Source organism: Heliangelus exortis, chromosome 1 (assembly GCF_036169615.1).
Source record: "Heliangelus exortis chromosome 1, bHelExo1.hap1, whole genome shotgun sequence".
Taxonomy (NCBI): Eukaryota; Metazoa; Chordata; class Aves; order Apodiformes; family Trochilidae; genus Heliangelus; species Heliangelus exortis.
In genome coordinates, this window is record NC_092422.1 from 129,405,511 (window position 1) to 129,426,747 (window position 21,237).

At 36.2% G+C, this 21,237-nt stretch overlaps 1 protein-coding gene across 1 annotated transcript in view; it reads right to left on the reverse strand.

Annotated features, from left to right (window-relative positions):
- PTPRQ (protein tyrosine phosphatase receptor type Q) overlaps positions 1 to 21,237 on the reverse strand; it is a 140,286-nt gene that overhangs the window by 87,701 nt on the left and 31,348 nt on the right. Inside the window, exons 19-31 of the mRNA XM_071766341.1 lie at positions 21,064 to 21,175; positions 20,140 to 20,366; positions 16,765 to 16,834; positions 14,218 to 14,417; positions 12,612 to 12,861; positions 11,099 to 11,227; positions 10,446 to 10,592; positions 8,695 to 8,867; positions 7,170 to 7,380; positions 5,254 to 5,409; positions 4,962 to 5,141; positions 4,111 to 4,218; positions 1,397 to 1,675 (exon numbers count right to left, since the gene is read on the reverse strand). Of these exons, the coding sequence (XP_071622442.1) occupies positions 1,397 to 1,675; positions 4,111 to 4,218; positions 4,962 to 5,141; positions 5,254 to 5,409; positions 7,170 to 7,380; positions 8,695 to 8,867; positions 10,446 to 10,592; positions 11,099 to 11,227; positions 12,612 to 12,861; positions 14,218 to 14,417; positions 16,765 to 16,834; positions 20,140 to 20,366; positions 21,064 to 21,175 (2,242 nt within the window). The remainder of the gene's footprint in view (positions 1 to 1,396; positions 1,676 to 4,110; positions 4,219 to 4,961; positions 5,142 to 5,253; positions 5,410 to 7,169; positions 7,381 to 8,694; positions 8,868 to 10,445; positions 10,593 to 11,098; positions 11,228 to 12,611; positions 12,862 to 14,217; positions 14,418 to 16,764; positions 16,835 to 20,139; positions 20,367 to 21,063; positions 21,176 to 21,237) is intronic.

Below are 21,237 nucleotides of genomic sequence, written 5' to 3' on the forward strand. Positions count from 1 at the left end.
TCTCATGACATAAAATGTTTTTGCAGCTTCTCATCACTATCACAGAACTGAAATTTTTGTTCTGAGCATCATGAGTTAGGTACTGAGAGACCTAACTTCCTTAAAATACATTTTAGACAAAGATGGATGTCTAAGTTAAAGAGAGCAACAAAAAATATTATGTCTAATGACATTGTATCAGTTGGGTAGGTGCCTACATACCTATGGTCCTCCAAAGTCCTCATACCAAAAGTCCTCAAAATTAGCTAGCTCTTGGCAGAGCTAGCTTGGTGCTGCTAATAAAACTAATGTTTCATGAAGTATAAAAAATAGATGTTTGTGTCCATGTTTCTTAAGAGCTTGACTTGTTGCACTGGCCTGGACCACAGCTACGTCACACAGGAAAAGTCAAAGTTCATTTCAGAAAGAAGGAGCTCACAGTGCAAGGAGCCAGAGTATCTCGCTGTCCCTTCTGAGAAACATCAGAATCTTCATATCTTTCCTTACTGAGAAAAATGTCATTTACAGAGCGTGCTTTAGGAATAGTTAATGCAGGCAGTTGGCTGAGGTAGCAAATTGGTGAAGACGGCAAAAGGCCCCCAAAACCAGCTGATCATTACACCAGTGCTACCTTTAAATGGCTGAGCCCTAAAAGAAACAAACATTCATGTCTGTCCACCCAGTTACATTCCATGCCTAAGTCTACAGGATCTCTTCTTCCACATAAACTGTTATCCTCAGTTTTTTAATCCAATACCTATCCTGTTTCACTCTACTGGAGATTTAATGATCCTCTGCTTGTATTTTATATTCCTTTCCCTATACTGTCCTACCTTACAGCTACTTATTTCAAGTCTCTTCCTATACTTTGTTACAGCTCCTTAGTGCTCATGCTTCCCAATCCTTACTTCTAAAATTACTTTCCCTTCTTAGAAAAACTTCACCTACTTTAGTCCTCTATTTTGTTTTATCTGTAACTCCTCCAATGTATTTGTAGTAACAAACAACTTTACTACAAAATAGCACCTTCTATGAGAAATCTAGACTTTTCTATACTGTTAGGATTGAATTCTTAACAAATTTCAGTTTGCAATTCATATTCCAGGTCACGCTACCTTTTTGAAACTCTTCCTTTCCTACAAAAAATTGTTTTCCTTAAAGACATAAGGAATTTTCAGTGAGAAATAGTAAAATACATGAAGTCCATCAGGCATAAAACTTCCCACTGTTTTCTTTAATTCTTAATTTTCCTTAATATTTCCTTACTTTTGTTTTCTATATAAAAGAGAAATCAGGGCTCAAACTTATTGATTTGCAAAACAAGCACATACTTTTAATATTAAGTAAGCTGATCTCCTAGGCACCAAGTGTCACCATGAAGCAGCCAATTGTGGAAAAATTATATTTTTATACTTACCAGTTTCAGAAGTTCTCACCAGAAGTGGGAAAGATGACTGATTCCCATGGCCAAGTCTAGTGAATGCCCTTATGGAGATGTTGTAGAGAGTATATGGCTTTGTTTCAAGTGAGGTACTTGTAGATGAGGCATTTTTGATAAACAAATCATTGAAATCACTGTACAGAACTTCATAATGAGTTATGAGACCATTAGGCTGCTCAGGTGGTAACCATCTCAGGCTTATTTCTGTTGCAGTTACATTTATTAATTCTACATTTTGGGGTGGGGAGTCTGGTTCTGCAAGACAGAAATCAGAGAGAAAAAATAATTTCTGAGATTTTCAATTAATTGAATATAGAACTGATTTAATAAACCTACTGGATCCTAACATTTAGATATCCTGAAGGTTACTGTAGCAATATGCATGGCTAACTGTACCAAAAGGGCTATACTCACTCTCCCTCTCAAAGTTCTACCACTTTGTATGTCAGTTACTAATTTCAGTATTTTTTCTTTTTCATTAATAACACTAGGCACTTTAGCTGTTTTGGAATCTCTTTTTTCATCCACTTGCAAATCTACCAAAAAAAATGCATCTACTAAGAAAAAAATCTCTTCTGTCTACAACTCTCATGCAGACTAAGCCTTCCAAAACCTTCTTACTGGCTTCCTCAATTTCAAGTTCTGACTTTGTTTCAATACCATATTACTGCTTTCTTCTTAAATGACCATCACTCTTATTTCAACCTGACCAACCACTGAACCAGGGAAGGAACAGTACACACTGTAACTAAATTCCCTTTAGTTCACTGATACAGCTGCTAATTGATGACCATGAAGACCTCAGTGTAAATCTTGCATGCATTGGTGTGAAGATCAGACACAAGAACAAGTTCAGCTGCCAAAATATGAGTTCATGTGACTCCAGTAATGCATGGAAGTGTTGAAGGAGTGAGTGGGCAGCTCTCAAAGTCAACCATGATTCCTCTCAAGGCTTCATCACTTCACTCCTGAAATAACTTGTCTAAGATTTTAAAAGAATGTAATAAAACCCCAAGAATATGCAATTCTGTTTGTGCATAAATATCTGTATAGACACATGTCAGATACCTACATATCGATATTTCAGAATGTATCTTGAATTTTTTTGGCCTGAAAGTCTCACAAACCGTTTTCATTCCTGATTTCTGCGCACATGAATGGAAGGTGATGACTGAAACAGATCACTGCTCTGGATGGCATACAGCCCACATGGATATTTCCCATGTGAAGAAGCTTAATTTTAAATTGAAATGCATTTTGCAATTTATCTGGCATGGAGCAATATTTGAATGCCTTGGCCTCATAACTTTTATCCTAGCATAAGATAGCTACGACAGATGTAGCAAATCTTCTCTCTTTTCAACAAAGAGTCACTCCTAGGCTAAAGTTAGGAGAAGTGAATCTCAAATTATTCACAAAAACCAAGTTACTCAGAAAACTAAAGAACAAGAATAACAAGGGTAATTACTCATAGCCTTTTAAAAAGGTAGGAATTATCGGTGCCTCTCTCATCTAAGCTTGCACCTTGTCTTACCAATGGGCAAACTGTTGAAACAAACTCCACTCCTGAATCTCCTCTATGAACAAATTTCTGTCATTCTCAGAGGCAGGGAATTGTAAACTTTCAGACAAAAAGATATTTAGGTGGGTAATTTTCTGTTCTTGAGAAATACCTTTCCTCTGTAAAAACTAACACACAGCAACTAATAGCACAGAAGCATACAATTAAAAAAATTACCAGCACTTTAAGTTTCACTGTTTAATTTGATATTTTGGTTGGTTATTCAAGTCATCCAAGCTTCACAAATCCTCATATTTTTTAATCCTTCAATCCTATGCTCTCTTTTATTTCCACTTAATTATTCTTCCTGTGTAGCAGCGTATTAAGAAATGAGAGCTATAAACGATAACCAGACAATTAATGTCTTTATTTCTTTGGTAATAACTGGAAAGAGATTTCTGAAATCAGTAAAAATTAAAATCTGATATAGATGGGGAAAATATTAAAGTTTAATGCTTGTAACTCTGCTCTGTTAACTCTGCTTTCCAGTTTCCCTTTTTGCAAAGGCAAAATCCAGGTACTGGCTCTTTACCTTCATGAGTGGAGACTGCCTTGTAAACAAGCAAGTTAGGTTCAGAAATTTTCATAAGGTAGTGTTATATTTTATATGAAAATTATTGATCAGCCTTAAATGAATAAACGCCAAAATCTGTATAAAAACAGCTGCATATAATATCATTCAGTATGAAAAACCTCACCTTATAAGCAGCTCTGCTTACAGATAGCAATATGGCTACTGAATTGTTCAAAGCTGTCATTTCCAGATGCTTCAAAACCAACCTAATTGCCACATGATAACAGAAACAGAAGAGATAAGCTGGAGTTTCAAAGACTATGGTTTAAATGGGGTCTAGAAACGTACTATTTTCAGTGAAGGAAGCTCAGCTCTGCAGCTTTCTTCCCAAAGCTGAAATTGGTTGATTGCTGGTCATGCTGCAGCTTTCATCATTATTTCTAGCATCTACACAGAAATGGGCTGAATGAAGTCACTGACTGACAGAAGACTAATAATGTCAACACTGACTTTGTTTCTATGATTTCTTCCCCTCCTTATATATGTGTGCAGTCTTCTGAAGAAGCATGGACTTCAAAACTGAAATCAAATCATCACTGCAAACAATGTATTTACCATCTTCAAGGGTTCTCACAAAAACATCATTCTCTTCAGACAAAGCACTTTCTCCAATAGCTGTAGATGCTGCAACTCTCATTTTATAATCTGTGTACTTTTTTAAACCTAAAAAGATTAAATAAAAAAATCTTAAACATATTTTCTCAATTACAAAACTATAAAAAGTTATTGTTTGTAGACATTCTGATGCACATTCGTCATCTAAGAGAGAGAATATATATAATACCATTCATCTGGGGAGAGCCAAATAGGCACTCTGTCAAACCAATATTTTTAAATAAGTCAAACAGCTTCAGCCCTATAAATAGCTTTACAAATTAATGTGTCAAATCAAAGTATTTTTATGTGTATATTGAAAGATGTGTTTTTATTCTATACTCACTGCTCCCTGTTATCATAAATAAACTCCTGAAACCTCATGGAGAATACAATTTCTTAAATTATCAAAATTATCACCTTACAAAAGGAAAATTCTTATTACTGTCAGAAAAATACCATCTAAAAAATTGAAGTCTGAAAATGAATTGACAATTTAGGAACATTTTTCTATGTGGAGGGAAGAGGCCGAGGAAAAAAAAAACCCAAGGACAAATCCATTTCACAAATTACTACTTGGCACACACTACTAATTTTACAAATCACTATTGATCTTACCTAGTTCCCTCCCCTCAATCTCACAGTAGACAAGTCTGACAGTAATGTCCTGACACTGCTTTTCCATGCAGTTGTGTTGTGCATGTATGGATTTGGTTAACCTACCTTGCAAATGATTACAATATACAAAGCTGAAAAAAATATTTTTGTATAACATATTTGCAATAGCTTTTTCTAAGCAAATGACACTGCACCTGTCATAAGTAAGCTGTTGTTTGAAGTTATTGTGTGGAATGCTCTTTTTGTACCCAGCTCCATTGCATAAACAGTATAATAAATTATCTTCCCATTGGGTTTTGCTGGAGGTTCCCAATAGAGCAAAATAGAGGAGGAACTGATATTCTTGTAGGATATATTTTGTACTGAACTTGGTACTGAAATGGAAGCAGAACAACATAAAAATAAGCAAATAAATTATTAAAAAACATTAAAATGTTTACTGACAGAAGTCATGCATGTTAACTTGTAGCAGTTACCACATTTTACCTTGTTCCTGTGTCCTGACAGTGAGAACTGATGGTGGCCCTTCCCCAACAGCAGTGAAAGCAGACACACTGATGGTGTAGTCTGTGAAAGGCACCAGGTCCTTGATAATGTATGACAGTTCCTCAGCCAAAATGTCAATATACTGATTACCTGTGACTAAATGGACATAATTATTTATTCATAAATTTTTTCATTTTTCCTTTTGCCTTTTCAATTCCCTTCAACACGGTGACCTAGAACTACATTAATAATGCTGAAGAATTAAATTTCCTGGCAATTACAAAAAGATAAAGAAAAGTTTACACTTTGTCTTTTAACTCAAAGAGGAGAGGCTATTTAATGTGTAAAAACAGAAGTCTTGCATAAAGTAAAGAATTCAGAAAGTAGGAGTTATGGATAGATCAGCCCAGATGAAAGAATGAACCGGTAACAACTAAAAGCATGAGGTTTATGATAACAGCTATCTCCAAAAGATTTGAGAGAAATTTCCTAGAAACTCAGAAAAGGGTTGTAGGATGACCTTGTCTCCTCAGTGACTTCAGAGCCATGGCTCCTAGTTTACTGGGACTTCTGGTTTGTTGTTGTCATTTTGGGTTTTTTTAAATCTAAAAAGACAGATTCCCTCTTCCTTGCCCTCCTAACTGTGCCATAATAACTACAATTGAAATGGCTCCCCTCGTGGACCCCTTCACACTGGCATTTTTTAGCAGGAGTTGTGGTAAGCAGAACAAGGACATGGATTTGCCCACAATTTCTACTGCACCTGCAATAAAGTTCCAAGTCAGCAGCAATCCAATTGCACTACTCAAAATCACCTGCTACAAAGCTGCCACCACTCCACTGCCACTGCAACATGAACAAATGTGGGTGCCTTGCATAACTGAGTATCAGGCTCCATCTTCAAAGATCAGCATTAAAGTGGAGGCGTGTAAAAATCAGCAGTTCCTACTGAAAATCTGGCTGTTAACTTTATCTGCTATAATAACTACTATAAAATAAGAATCACATGCTGGATTGCAACAGAAACTGTCTGAAATCAAGTTCTCAGCAAACAGACATCTTTTACCAACTTAAAACCTTAAGCTGAATGAGGCTGTAAAAAAAAATCCCATTTAAATCACTGTACGTTTCTTAGTAAGAAGATTAATCGGGATAAATATAGTACTGAAAAGACACACTGTAGTTCAAAAATAACAGATAAAATTCTGGTCTTGGATATTGATGCATATGGAGGAATTCAGTGATTTTCTTTAAAAAAGACATCAAAAAGTGAAAACTTGACTTTCTGCCTATCAGAAGTCTGGCTACAAGAACTTGGTATTTTAACTGGTATTTTAAGTCCTTGCCTGCCAACTGAGTCTTGCTTAATGGTTTGTAAATACCCATACTTCGTAAAGAAACAGTGGTCCATTGATAATAAAGAACAAGTGCACATACTAATGACATCACCATGTCATGGGGTCATCTCCACCTGTTTGTAACCCATATAGCAAAGTTGTAACTTTGTGACCTATTTACCTTCACTGACATCTGAAAACCTATTAGTCAAAAGGCTTAGAGAAATCAAGCTCTCTGAAGGGCTTGGGGATATGTTAATCCCTGACAGTCACACCTGCTCTGGCAACTGTAATAACTGATTGTCTATGCAGCTTGGCTGATGGCTTTCGGGTGCTCCTTTCACTAGGAAGAAGGTCAGCTGGGTGACAAGGGGCCAATTCCAGCCTGTGTGGCATTTCCATTTGCTTCAGAAGGTTATTTGGTAGTTAAAAAAAAAAAAAAAAAAAAAAAAAATCTGACTCCAGCAAATGACCCATTCATAATTTGCCTGAACCATGTGCTAAAGATTGCATCTGGGACAGTGAAGAGCATCCTTCAGAACAAAGAAGCAGGTAGAAAAATACCCCGAGGCATCTTACCCAAAGCAGAATGTGATTCTGCAGCTCCAGTTATAGCAGGCAATTTATCATCAGACACACTTGTAAATTTTATTGGAGACGTTGTCTGAATGCTGGAAAAAATCTCAGCTGATCCTTCATATAATTCATTGGCTGTTTCCATTGGACTCCAAGTTGGAGCAGGTTCGATGTTGTCATTTATCATATATGGATCCAAAGAATCAATCAAATACTAAAAAATGGAAATAAAAATAAATTACAAAGCTCATAATCACTAAGTGCTTTAATTAAATGCACATATAATACAGTGTTTGTAAATGTGTGCATATATACATGCACTCATGATATTTAAATGTTGGCATTAAAAGCAATATCTTCAATTACAACAATAAGTAACTTTGAAATAGACAGTATTTCTTGTGAGAAAGCTCAGCTGCCAGTGGCCTACAACCTTTTATTAATTTTTATTGTTCAGACAAACACCATAATATTTTTTTTAATTTCTCAAAATATGTTTCTAGTAAGTAGGCAATTTTAAAGAAAGGCCTTTAATGCTATATCCTCAGAGTTATGAAGGCTTCAGATGTTCCTAACAGGCCCCAAAGAAAAAAAAAAAAAAAAAAAAAGAAAAAAAAAAAAAAAAAAGTAACAGGTTGACTAGATGACAGAGGGAAAAAACCAAAAACTCATGAAATAAAGGGGAGAGGGAAAATAAGGGTATATATATGTGAAAATGGAGAGTGAAAGGGAGGAAAGTGATATAGAGGTCCACAGCACAAAAGAGGCAAAAGAGATATGACCTCCACAGTGAGCCACTCCATCATTTTTCCAGGGATGGAGGTGATGCTGACTGCTCTGCAATTGCCTAGATCTTCCTTGCCCTTTTTGAAGACTGGAGTGACATTGGCTTTCCTCCCATCCTCAGGCACCTCTCCTGTTATCTATGATCTTTCAAAAATGATGGAGAGTGGTAGAGCAATAACATCATCCAGCTCTCTCAACACTCTTGGGTGCATCCCATCAGGGCCCATGGACTTGTGTATATTCAGTTTGCATAACCCATCTCTAACCCAGTCTTCACTGACCAGTGGAGAGTACGTAGTATCAGACATGTAAATTCAAGGACACAAAGGGGGGCAGAACCCTTGGCCAGCTTTGAAACGTTTATGTTGAATTTCCCTCTCCATAGGATCCAAACCCACATCTTGCAGGAGTCTGCAGAGTGGCAATATATTGATCAAGGCACCCAAAACTCTTACTGCTAGGTTACCCTATGCTGCAAATAATTCCGAGGCCAGAAAGGGTAATACTGTGGGCTACAGCTTCCTACCTTGAGTAGCTAAGAAAGTCTGGATCATTCTGCCAGGATTATTTATTGTTTTCATGTTGTGGAAGCAGCATTACTGGTATGTCTTTAAAACCCAGCCAGAGAAAGAGGGTGGGGTGAGGAAAGTGACTTTAAAAAGCCCTGACAACTCATCTGTGGTGGCTAATTCCACGTGCAAGAAATTCATATTAAAAAAAAAAAAACCAAAAAACTGTATACCTTATTTTCTCCTTTGAAAATAGTGTTTTCCAGAGTCACTTCTGTTTCCTGCACATGTACTTTAACTCTGTACTGGGTTATGATTCCATTTGGTTGTTGTGGCTTCCTCCAAACAATTTTTACATATGTGGCTTCCACTTCTGCTACATGCAAATCTAATACAGCACCTGGGACTAAATATTCAAGAAGAAACTTGAATTAATTAAAAAATTAATTAAATATTACAAGCTTTTTCAGCACCGTGTGTATTTAATCAAATTTTATATCCTTATCTTTTGAGTTGCTACTGTGCAGTTAGTTACTTCATGTTATTTTAGCGAACAAGTTACAGTTCTAAAAATATGCACAGTTTTTTTTACATACATTACATATGCATGTATATGTCAGATCCTAAGGTAATGTAAATCAGGACAGCTCCACTAAAGTCAGTGCACTGACTTTACAAGCAAGCAGCCCTTTGCTAGCTTACTATATGAAACCTCAAGTATATTGGAGATGAAAGCTTAATTTTAAATTTTACAAAACCACACAAGAATGAAGCCATTTAATTTTTATAGCAGGTTTTTGCCCAATTTCTCCTTTAATTATGTAGCATTATACTGTACATCATTTAGAAGTGGCAGTGATCAGAAATATTCAATAGGATAATATTCAGATTTTATATTATTTCTTTTCCTAATATGCCACAGAAAAAGACAACATTGAAATTACTTGCATAATGAAGGCTTGTAGATTTGGTGCTATAATGAGGAACTCTGGGTCACCCTAAAAAAGAAAAGTATTGACAGCAAAACCCCTGTGGCTTCTGATGGGGAGTTTAGAGACAGCATGGCTGTAATGAGGCAGCTCATCTCTGAAAATTGTCTGAATGTTAACAAAAGCAGATACTCTGGATACTTCAGGAAAGAATATGATAAATAAGGATGCATTGCTCCTGCTTTTGCACCCTGGCAACAAGCATCGCAATAGGCATTGATTTTTGAGGTTTCTAAATTTGTGCTGTCTGGCACAAAACCCAAAAAAACACAAAAATAACCTTTTTTAAATGCCTGGCTATTACACACTGATTATAAATTTCTCTGGTTGAATCCTCATATAGAGACCAATAATCCTGAACCATCTCACATGCATGTAAGATAAATTTACATTTCTATTGATCACAGGACTCTCACCTGGCATATGGACTATTGGGATCAAAACTCCCAAACAACAAGGAAGTGCCTTGGGTCTGACCCAACCACTTGATTGCCCCAGGACAAGGTCTGGGTCTGTCTCAAACCTTGGTAAGAGTGGCTCCATGAGAAACTGGCATGGGACCTTGGATTTGGTGAAAATTAGTCAAATGAGATGTTTAATGAGAAACACTGGGGGCTGAGCAAACCAGCGAGGGAAGGGAAAATCCTGCACTATTCTTTCTTTTCCACTTGCTGCCATCTAATGGGTACTGGAGGGGCATGCAACTCAATTACCTCACCTAAAAATAACTTCTTTTATTTAGGCAGAAACTACATTTCTTTCATAATCTCAGAAGGCTTTTGCTAGCCAGGAAATGCAGTGACAGTGTATGAACTAGAAAAAAAATTGAGACATGAATCTGCACACTAAATTTTCAGCTAATTGCTTTCATTAGCTAATTATCCCTCTCTTGTCGGACTCTTGCGACACACCCATTCTTTCCTTTGCAAAGGAGCTGAAAGGCTTTAAGAGTAAAACTGAAACCTGTTATGATTTACCTCTCCAGGCTTACTTACCATCTGCAGGAGTGAAAACTGTAAGGTTAGCCTTTGGCCCTGCCCCAGCACTTGTTTCAGCACTGACATAAATGTCGTATGTTGTAAACGGCACAAGGTTGTTAAACACAAACTTAAGATCTTTTGTGCTGTTATCCAGAATGTGACCTGGAATGAAAAATGAAGAGGTTCTAGCTCAAAACCAAGCCCACTCCATTATTTGCTTACAATAGATCTAACTACTTGTCAGGCTAATGAACAATGAAAAGCCAATTTTATTTCTGAAGAAGCAATTTTAGCATCAGCCTCATTGAAAATAATACCTCAAATCCATCTCAAAAAGATATGGGGGTTAAGAGGTGAAATTTTTTTGTTTATAAATTATTTTTTATTGTTTTTCCTCTATGGAAAAATGCTGCAAGCTTAACCTATCATCTCTCCAGAAGTGTGAGGGAAACTCATGTACTCCATTAAGAGTATCTAATGTGAATTTCATTGTGTACTCATCATCATGATGGGCAGGCTTTTCCCTTAAAAAGCTGTATCTAATAGTGAAAAGGAGACACAAAACTTCCTTCAAATATTCATTCTTGACTTGCAGGCATGCTAAAAATGGAAGCACACGGAGTAAATCACAAATCAAAACTGAATTAAAAATATCAATTCAGGCTTACCAGATGGCCCATATAGCTCAACTCTGTAACTAAACTTTCCTGTTACTATGGTTGGTGGGTCCCACATCACTGAGAAGGACTTTGCTGTAATATTGCTCCAGGCAAAATTTTGAGGTGAATCTTCTGGAACTTAAACAATATTGCAAAAATTCTTTGAACATAAAATAATTTCTATTAGCATTTCCATATATCAGACAATACCTTTTAAACATAGATTTTAAATACTCTGAAGGGAAGCTACAGAAAAAGCACATCTCAGTAAAGTGACATTTCTTTTTATTTTATTTTTTTAAGGCAATGCTCTCAAAGGAACTAAAAGAGCTGGCAGTATGCTGTCTTGCTGAGGCTTGGGTCATGAGAGCTGACTGGGTGTGCCGGTGGCTCTGGGCACACCACATATGCACCCACTCTGACCACTCTGCCAACCTTTCTTTTTCAGACCATATTTTACTTGATAAGCCCTGACTGTACCTGGTAAGTTTTCAAAGAGCTGACACCTTTCTCTGTATTTTGCAGAACTAAAGCCCCAGGTAAAAACTTTTCCTAACTTTCCAGGGTTTTCTTAACACCAGTGTACCTACCCTAGGATGTTAGCATGGTGAAAAATAACCTGGAAACTAGCTCTGAGACTGCTAGTACAGAAATCCCCCAGAACTTCATTTAAACTATTTTAATTATAGTAAAGCGATTAAATTAAGCAGTGCTAGGACAGAATTAAATTTCTTTTCATCTGAACCGTGCTGTGCTCTGGATGTATGAAAGGGGAACCCAGTAACTATGCCAGGCAAAAGAATGATGTTCTAGCAATCAGAAAGACAGAACAATATTCCTCTGGAATGCCTTTTTGGTATCACTCTATTAATAATAATGTTGCCCACTACCTATCCAAGACATTAGAAAACTCCTGCTCCTAAAAAACCTTTTTGTCCAATGCTAACTTCTCAGTGCATTGCAGGTAACCCAAAATCCTAGCATTTCTTAAAGACTTCTTCAGCAATGAACAGCTTTCTACACTTGTTCCAGATTGAGGCACCATGGGGCAGGAGTTTCCTTTACATTACTTAGTTTTCCACAAAGGCAAAGAACCTTCAAGTGCATTGCCATATACACAACACATTTTTTGAATGCCATGCCTGACACCCTTTCCTGTAACTGTATTTTTAGTTCTTCTTCCACTGTGCCGTTAATTGCAGTTCTTACATTACTCTCAGTTTTTCTTAAGATTTGATCTATCCTGAGCATAGTTTGGTATTTTTGGCTTTCAAGACTAAGTGAACTCCCATTCACTGTGGTATTATTAAATACATTAATAATTATGTACACTTTCAATTCATTCCATCAGGTGGAACTCATTGATCATGTAAATACAAGAGTATGATACAGATGTAGACAGATTTTGACTGAAGTAGCTTACAACATAACTTCAAACTGACATTTTGAAGTTTTCATATACATCTGAGAATTTTATTTGAAAAATAAATTTCTGAGAAACTTATTTGAAAGCAGCATATACCTGATTCTGGTGTCCGGACGATTGCACTGTCAATATAACCTGCTTCAGTGGTCACTGCAGAGACTTCAAAAAGGTAGGTGGTATATGGCCTTAGGTTAGTTATCACAAAACTAATTGGTTCATTCCAAACAAAGTTCATACGACTCATTGCTTCTGTACTTGGTGTAACTGCAGCTCCTGAAGTAACTGTGGGTTTGCCAAAGGTAGTTGAAGGAGTGGTGGTACTCCACAAAAATGATTCGCTGTTATCCTATAAAGACAAAATATTATATATGGTAATATAGAACAAAAAAGGCAGTCCAAGTTTGGAACGAAATCACCCCAAATTGTTTCTCCGTTTCATACATCAATACCCAAATTTAATTTATTGCTTCATTAGTTGTCTTTGCCAGTATATTCTGCTAGTGACAATAATTTCCTGCCTTATTCCAAAAGATCTCAAATTTGACTGAACAGAAACGACTTGCTAGGCTTCAGTTACTTATTCCCAGATTCCATGTTCAGCATTTAGTATCTTTTTTTAAAAAAAAAGTCCCTATAGTGAAATCCTGCTACATCACGTGTATGTTCTATGTATGTAAATATACATATTTAACATATGTACATCCATATAAAATGGCTAAGACCAGACAGATCTTTCCATACTGTCAGGAGACACCTCTGAAAAACTGCTAGACATTGGAACAACAAATGCCTATCTAAGTGGCAGTCTCTCTTCTCAGTGCTCAATTAAATCAGCCTTATGTTGGGGAACTTCACAATGCCTAAAATGATATTCCAAATAAAATCCTAAGTACAGCCTTGATAACTTCCATGACAGCACTTTTCATTAAAGTACAAAGCCTAGCATCTTGAAAAAAGAAAAAAGGCAGTTAGTAAGGTAACTAACAGCCAAGTAACCACAATACTGTTCAGAATAAAAAGGAAAAGGAGAATAAACACTGGAAAGTAGAATTTTCTTCAAGAAACTGAAAGGTATGCACTGGTTACAGGTCTGAATCCAATGTACAATCAAAATTCAGAAACTTTTCAATGAATGCTTATTCTAAGAGCAACTTGGGCTATATTTTTTTTACAAATCACTTTGCTAATCATTGTTCTCTTTATTTTGATAGGAAAAGTACTTAAATAGTGTTGATACACAGAATAAAGCATATATGTAAAATATAAAAAGCATTATCATGCTACATAAAAAAATATGATACTAACTTTACTATATGTCTTCACTGACCCCAAAAATCCCACTAATTCTTGCTTTCCCTAATTGAATGCTGTTAAAAATAATTATTTTTTTTTTTAAATTGAAAGCTGAAAAAAGATCATAATGTTTTATTTGCTTATTTTATATTAGGACACCAAATTGACCCTTTTTAAAATTTTTACTTTTATTAAACAGTGCTTTCAAAGGAGAAGTGTTCCATTTAAACCATTTTGAACAAAAAGGTTTTCCTTCAACCACTATACCCTGCCTTGGACTAAGTTTGTAAAATATTTGGGGTTGCTCTGAAAAGCAAGCCTTCAAACTTTTAATGCCTCAAAATACTATTGTAAAACCATATCCTGTGGCTTGAGCCTATTTCTAATTTAAAAGGTTTATAGCACTTACATCACATGCTGGTAACCTCCCAGACAGAAGGTCCTCTACTTTAACCAAGACATCTTTCACTACAATTCCACTTCTTGCATGTTTCACACTAATCTTGAAGCTTGTTATCTTTCCATTTGGTTGCCGAGGAAGGAACCAGATCAGATTTACAGAAGAATAGTTGAAGGCTTCAACTGTGAGATTCACTACTTTGCCTGGAGCTTGAAAACAAAACAAAACAAAACAAAAAAGCAGTGAGACAGACTTCTCAGTGCCAGAAAAAAAAAAAAAGATTTTTTTTTTTTGTCATGTCATTTCTAGCTTTCAAACCCTGAAGCAAATAAATAACAACTCACAAATAAATGTAAAGTAGCTGATATGCAACTAGGTTTTTCCCAATCTAACTTAAGTGAAAAGTACAATTCTTTCAGTCTAGTAATAATATAGGAATTTCTTTGGTCAACTTAAAGAAGTTCAACGGTGTCAGTAAATTTTTGCCTTTTTTTTTTTGTTTTGTTTTGCTTTGTTTAAGAGCAAATGACAGTATTTTTATATATTCACTCTCTACAACTCCCTGAAAGGAGGTTGTAGCCAGGGGGGGGTTGGTCTCTTTTCCCAGGCAACCCTCAGCAAGACAAGAGGGCACGGTCTCAAGTTGTGCCGGGGGAGGTTTAGGTTGGACATTAGAGAGAATTTCTTTATGGAGAGGGTGATCAGGCATTGGAATGGGCTGCCCCAGGAAGTAGTGGATTCTCCATCCCTGGAGATATTTAAAAAGAGACTGGATGTGGCACTCAGTGCCATGGTCTGGTAACTGCAGTGGTAGTGGATCAAGGGTTGGACTTGATGATCTCTGAGGTCCCTTCCAACCCAGCCAATTTTACGATTCTATGATTCTATTTGGTGTTTTATTTCACTTTACCTGTATCATCTTTTTAGCTGCATATAAATCCTTGATAGCTTTAAATTATTCAGTTTTACTTGAATATTGACTATTACTGCAGACAACAACTGCAGTTGTTGTACCAGCAACAGTTTCCATCACATCAGTCTCAACATAAAGGAATGCAATGCAATGTAGCATCTAAACATGTAACGTGCCATCTGAACTTTCCTTTGAATTAGAGCACTGTGGCTCTTTCTTAGTCCTGTATAGGACTAAGTCATGTATACTCATGTATATCATGGTCAGTACCAGTTTCTGAAATAGCTTAGTACTATGGAGAAAAGAGTTACACTGCCTTAAAAATATACAGCTGTCCCATCTTCTACTGGTGAACTGAGACAGGTCTCCCAAGTCTCATATTCAGTTCTTGCTTACACCTTGCTGAATATTTTGACATCCTCCACCTCCTTACCCCTCCTCCAAGATTACTACAGCCTTTATATTTTAGTAATATTATCTTCTGGCTAACTTTCCTAGTTTAAACTGTATCTCTTTGTGCTGACTGAGATGTTGGGATTTCTTTGCCCATAAAAGCAAGAGTTTAAAAAAAAAAACCAAACAAACTCTCACCTAGATTTTGAAGTACCCTTCTAAGTACTTCTATAATAGGGGATTTGGGATTTTAGCTTTAGTAAAAGTGTAAGCAGAAATGAACCAAAAAGTAAACAGCTAATGTTCTCATATGGAGAAACATTCAATGCCTCTGTCAAACATGAGTAAAATAAGGCTCACAGATATTTTCCACCAGCAATAACATGCAAAGAATAGTGAAAAATAATGATTTTGCATTTTTTCACATGGCAAATTTACTACCCCTTCTCATATTTGGTTTTGCCTTATTCCAGAATTCTAATGCAAAATGATGATTTCCTGACATTAACTGAGATGTGGGACCCTGGGCTTTGCAAAGCTTTGCTGTGCACAGCCACAGAAACCAACCAGGAGTCCTAAACTCAGAAGGCTGACACAGCAACACAAATTCTGTATTCCACTAAGATTTGTTCAACACAATGTAACTGTCCTGCTGCCAGGACAATACTAAAGGTTTAGATTACCCAAGTGCAGATAATAAGTATCATTTTTTAATCTTCACAACCATAATGTCTGCTTTTCATTTCAGTTATGGGTTTTTCATGTTTGTTTGGCTTTTTTCTCTTTTCTTCAGAATTAATAAGTAAAATAAGCAAAATTAACAAGCAAAATACTGTGACGGGGTTTGTAGAAAAAGCACTTGACTCCAGCACTAAACAAATAGGGCTCAGCATAAGTAGGCAATGCCAGAGCTGATCCCACAAAAAACTCTGTCTCCTAGTACTGCTGCAAGAGACAGCAGACACATCTACGTAATAGGCAGCTCTGCTGTTCCACAAGCAGCCTACCTACCATGTGAAAACCCCAACAGAAATGTACTTTGGATATGAAAAACCCTGATACATTCACAACATAAATGTTACAAGGAAATAGGAAAAAAACTCAACTTTTCCAACGATTGAGAATAAAAAAAGAATTAGTATTTTGTTCTCAATGCATAAGAATTTTTTCAGGTACAAAATGCGTCGTGGATACTTCATTTGAACAAATTAGAGCATCCTTAAAACAATTAGCAGCTTTATTAAAATTACCACTTTCTGCAGTCTGAAAAAGAAAAGGATCGCTAAATATCCCAATGCCAGCACTGTTCTCAGCAGCCACCTACAGAAAAAAAGAAAAGCCACGTTAGAGATTCTACAGGATAAGTAGTTTCAGGGACTTTGTATATCTTAAGGATACACAGATATTCGCCTTCAAGCTTCTAAACTATAAATATACAAATTAACACGTATTTTGTAGTTGTATGGTTTAATTTAATTTAATTTAATTTAATTCAACATTTAAATGTGAGAAAATGGAAAAAGTATGAATCAGTAAGGAACTGAGAAAAATATGCATGAATATCCCCATTTCAAAAGTGCTGAGTCCCTGAATTATGCTAAAGTCAACTGCAAGTATCACATCAGTAGCACACCTTTTTCTGACTATAATTTATTTCAACCAGATACCGCATTCCTATTTTACTCATATGGTAACTTAAAAGAGTAAAAAGGAAATAAATTCCCTTTTGTTTCTTTATTATTCTCTTTTTTCTCCTGGACCTCTGAGGGACAGGAAGAGCAGGTGAACCTCCTTCAGAACAGATACCCAAGGAAAGCATGTCTTTCTGCAGAAAGACAACAGATCAGAAGACTGGATGCCCTTCATGGTGGATGTGTTTAAATGCTCATGATCATAGCAGTATTCCCACAGAAGGGCAGTACTTTTGAGACTTCAGTAGAATTTATGGAGATAAACACAACAGTGCTATTTGCTCTGCAAAATAGGACCTATTGAAAATTAAGTTGGACTCCTTATTTTGAAAAGAAGTGATGGAGATAGCAAAAGGTGAAACAAGAAAAATTCCAACAGTGCTGGTGAGAGGAATGTGAGAGAAACAGCAAAGCAGAAGTTCTCCAGCAAGGTCAAAGTTGGCAAAGCCCTGCTCTCCCAGTAGGATCAAGGAACAAAGGTATGGGCAGAGGTACTGAGGGAGTGGATAGTGCAGACTGTGGAAAAGCAGGTGGAGAAGGGCAGAGCAGGAGTGACAGAACAGAAAGGATAACGAAGGGCAAAGAGAGAAGAAGGAGCCAGCAGGTCAGAAAGCAACTGTCCTTATCACTTCTCAGGGATAAACCATCCATCTTTCAGAAGACTGTTTCAACAAAAGCACAAAGCCATGGCAATAGATAAGCAAACTAAAGGAGATCTTAAGGTTAACAGGCAATCAGAAAATTATGACAGTATTAAAATGACCTTATATAAATCTAAAGGTATGTCCTCACCTCAGCACTGTTTTTTGTTCTCTCATGTCAAAGTAGTTATTGTAGAAAGGGTCCAGATAGGAAAACTAGCCTTAAGACAGACATGAAAACTAATTTTCTATGTGTAGTTTCAAGAGAACTCAAATTTACTGTGACACCAGTATGCAAAATTTTTCAGGGTACACATCAGTGACACTCACCTATTAGATCTGAAGAGAAAGAAGACTAAATGCTTACACAATGTACTGTTACCTTCTAGAGATCCCTGTGACAAAAAGCCATTATAGAAAAAGCTTGGAAACATTTAAAAAGGACAAACTTACTATGCAGATAGCAAAGTACTATCCAAAGTTCAAATATACTGGAAGAAATATTACATTTTAGGCTTTGAAGTAAAATGTTGCTAAGTTCATAAAGTTCATAAAAAGTTAAGTTCATAAAAAATTCTTGGGTCCATATTTTTACAGAATTAGCAAGGATCATCAGGTGTCCAAAATTATCCACAGCTCTCCAACATTTAACAAATTATATTTTGAAACTGCAATTTCTGACAATTTTGTCTATTAATGTAAAGAAATTAAGACTAAGCTGTTACAAAGAGATTGGACAAGCATATTCAAAGTTTATGAGCTTTATTGAACTGTATTGTCATGGTATTTATCAGAAAGAATTTAACAGCAGCACCAAGCCAGGTACCCTAGAATAACAAACAGTTTTCACCTATGCAAAAATCAAGAGTTACTTTTAAATGACACACCAGACTCTAAAAATGAAACCAAGAACCACAAGAAATTGCTTGAGAGATGGGAAACATGTAATGTTTCTTTCTGGCCACATCTGTGAGGTAGAGAAAAATGTTTCCATCTGAATGGTTATTAAATCTGTGAAGTTGCTCTTGAGTCAGGCCATTAGGGTGCCCACCAAAGCAGTGGGAAATGTAACCACCCTGGGCTTGCCAACAAACTTTTATTCACTCATGAAAAAAGCCATGTGGTCCCTGCTAGACAGAGGTTGTTGGGTCCACAAGTCCCTTTCCTGAGGCAAATTCTGCTCTAAGATCAATGTGTCAGGCAAGAGGGATGGGAAGGACTGCCTCTCATAGGTATCAAGAAAAGGCAAATTCTTACTAGGTAAAACATATGATTTAAAAGGTCCCACAGTTTTCCCAAGGAAGATGCATACATGGACCTAAGAATGGAATTTGCAAAATCCTTAATAATGAATCCCACACAAGTGCCACTGAGGTACTCAGAACTGCCAGTTCTCTTTGTGAATTTGTTTTTCTGAGGAGATCAATCTGATTACAATTTAAGTGATAATACTTTTCTCAAACAGTAGCTGAACACTTTCTGTGTTGTTTTTTCCTCATTTTTTTTTCCTAACAGTTGACTGGAGGCAGAACAAAGGATAAACATTTCTGCAGCTGTGGATATACTGTTTTTTATCAGCCAGTCATCACAAGGAGATTCACAGTGAGCACCTCTCCATAAGAGCATGCATTGCTACATTTTATCTTCCTTACACACATAGAGCACCTTTACAAAGAATTACTGCACAGCCCTATTCCTAGTCTGATCAACTTTACATGACATGTTACATGACATGTAATGAAGCAAAGCAAACACATTACTTCATTATTGACACTGAAAAGATGCAGTTCTCCAAGGTTCTTATGAAAGAATAAGTCAGGTGAAGAACTGCTTTGCAAATATTGCCAAGAGGATAGAAGTTCATTTGAAGTCATTTATCATTGTGAAGTCCATCTAAAGTCATTTATCACTGTGAAGAGTTCAGAGATGGCTCAGGAGCATCTACTCTCAATGTGAACAACTAAATCTCTATGAAGATATAGAAAGACTTAACAGAAAGATACTATTTAAAGTTCTACCATATGCTATTTACTTTCTACCATCTAATGCCATATGCCAATAAGAGTGTCAATAGAGGAAACTAGTAAAATTATGGTTGGAAGTTATGTAAAATATATTTAAAACCCACTAGTGAAGACAAATACCTGGCTAATGTGTTTTCTTATATGGCAACATATAGTTGCAAGAGCAATTAGCAAGGTCCTTCATAAAACATTACATGCACCTACCATAAACTCACACAATGTGCATTAAATCAGAATTCAAAATAATAAAAGGCATTCAAAAATCATACCATGATTTCATAAGTTGTTCCAGGGTTAAGATTAGTAAGAAGAACTTCCAGACTATCTGGCTTTGTTGTGACCTGTGTATAAACTGATTGCATCCAGGGGCAGACTTCTTTATATTTAACAATATAGGAAAGAATTCTCCCATTTGGATGCAGTGGTGTATTCCATGACAGCAGAATTCCAGCAGAGCCCACTCTTTCACCAGCAAGGAACACAGGGGGACCGGGATCTAAGAAAAAAAAAAAAAAAAGTAATTGCTTTCTAAATATATATAATCACATACACACAAGCTCACATGTATAAAACAGTTTTAGTCAAGTTACCACTTATAGAGGAGACACCATCACAGCTTCTACACAGGAATTAAACACCTGCAAGCATGTGCTGTTAAATAAATAGCTTTTTTTCTGGCTAGAGTCCTGTTACTTAAATGATTAAATGAATTTTGGAACACAAGGAACATTATACTATAAGAATGTAAAAAATGTAATGCTCAAGATCTTCACCAAAAAAAAAAAAAAAAGAGTTTAACGCCAATTTAATACCTCAATTATTCTAACCTGCTTAATTTTAGTTCCTTTCCCTAAAACCATGCAAAACCAAACTGAACTCTTTTAGAAAATATGATGGATAAGAATACAACTTTCTGAAACATCTCTGAATCTACCAGTATACATGCAAATTAGGGTATGGATATTACCACAAACCATAATAGCAAGTTTTTCAAAAGCTGACAGAGAAGCTTGCATGCTCTCATGGAACAACTCAGAATCAGTGTATTTTTTTATGGTTAAAGAAGATGAAAAATTCTAATGACTGTTCAAAACTGATTTTAATTTCTCAAGTACCACTGAGCATTGAGCAATTGCCAAAAAAACATAGTTAAAAAGAAATCAATAAAATTTCATCAGTCATTATTAACTCACTTGTCACATTTGTTGTCACTGTTCTACTTGCAGGTGAACTGTATAGTGAAGAAGAAACTGCAGAAACTGTAACATTGTATGTTGTTCCAGGAGTCATATTAGAAAAGTCAGCCTGAAATATGGCATAGATTATTTAAGTCTTTTACCAAGGATCATGGAAAAAAAAAAAAAAAC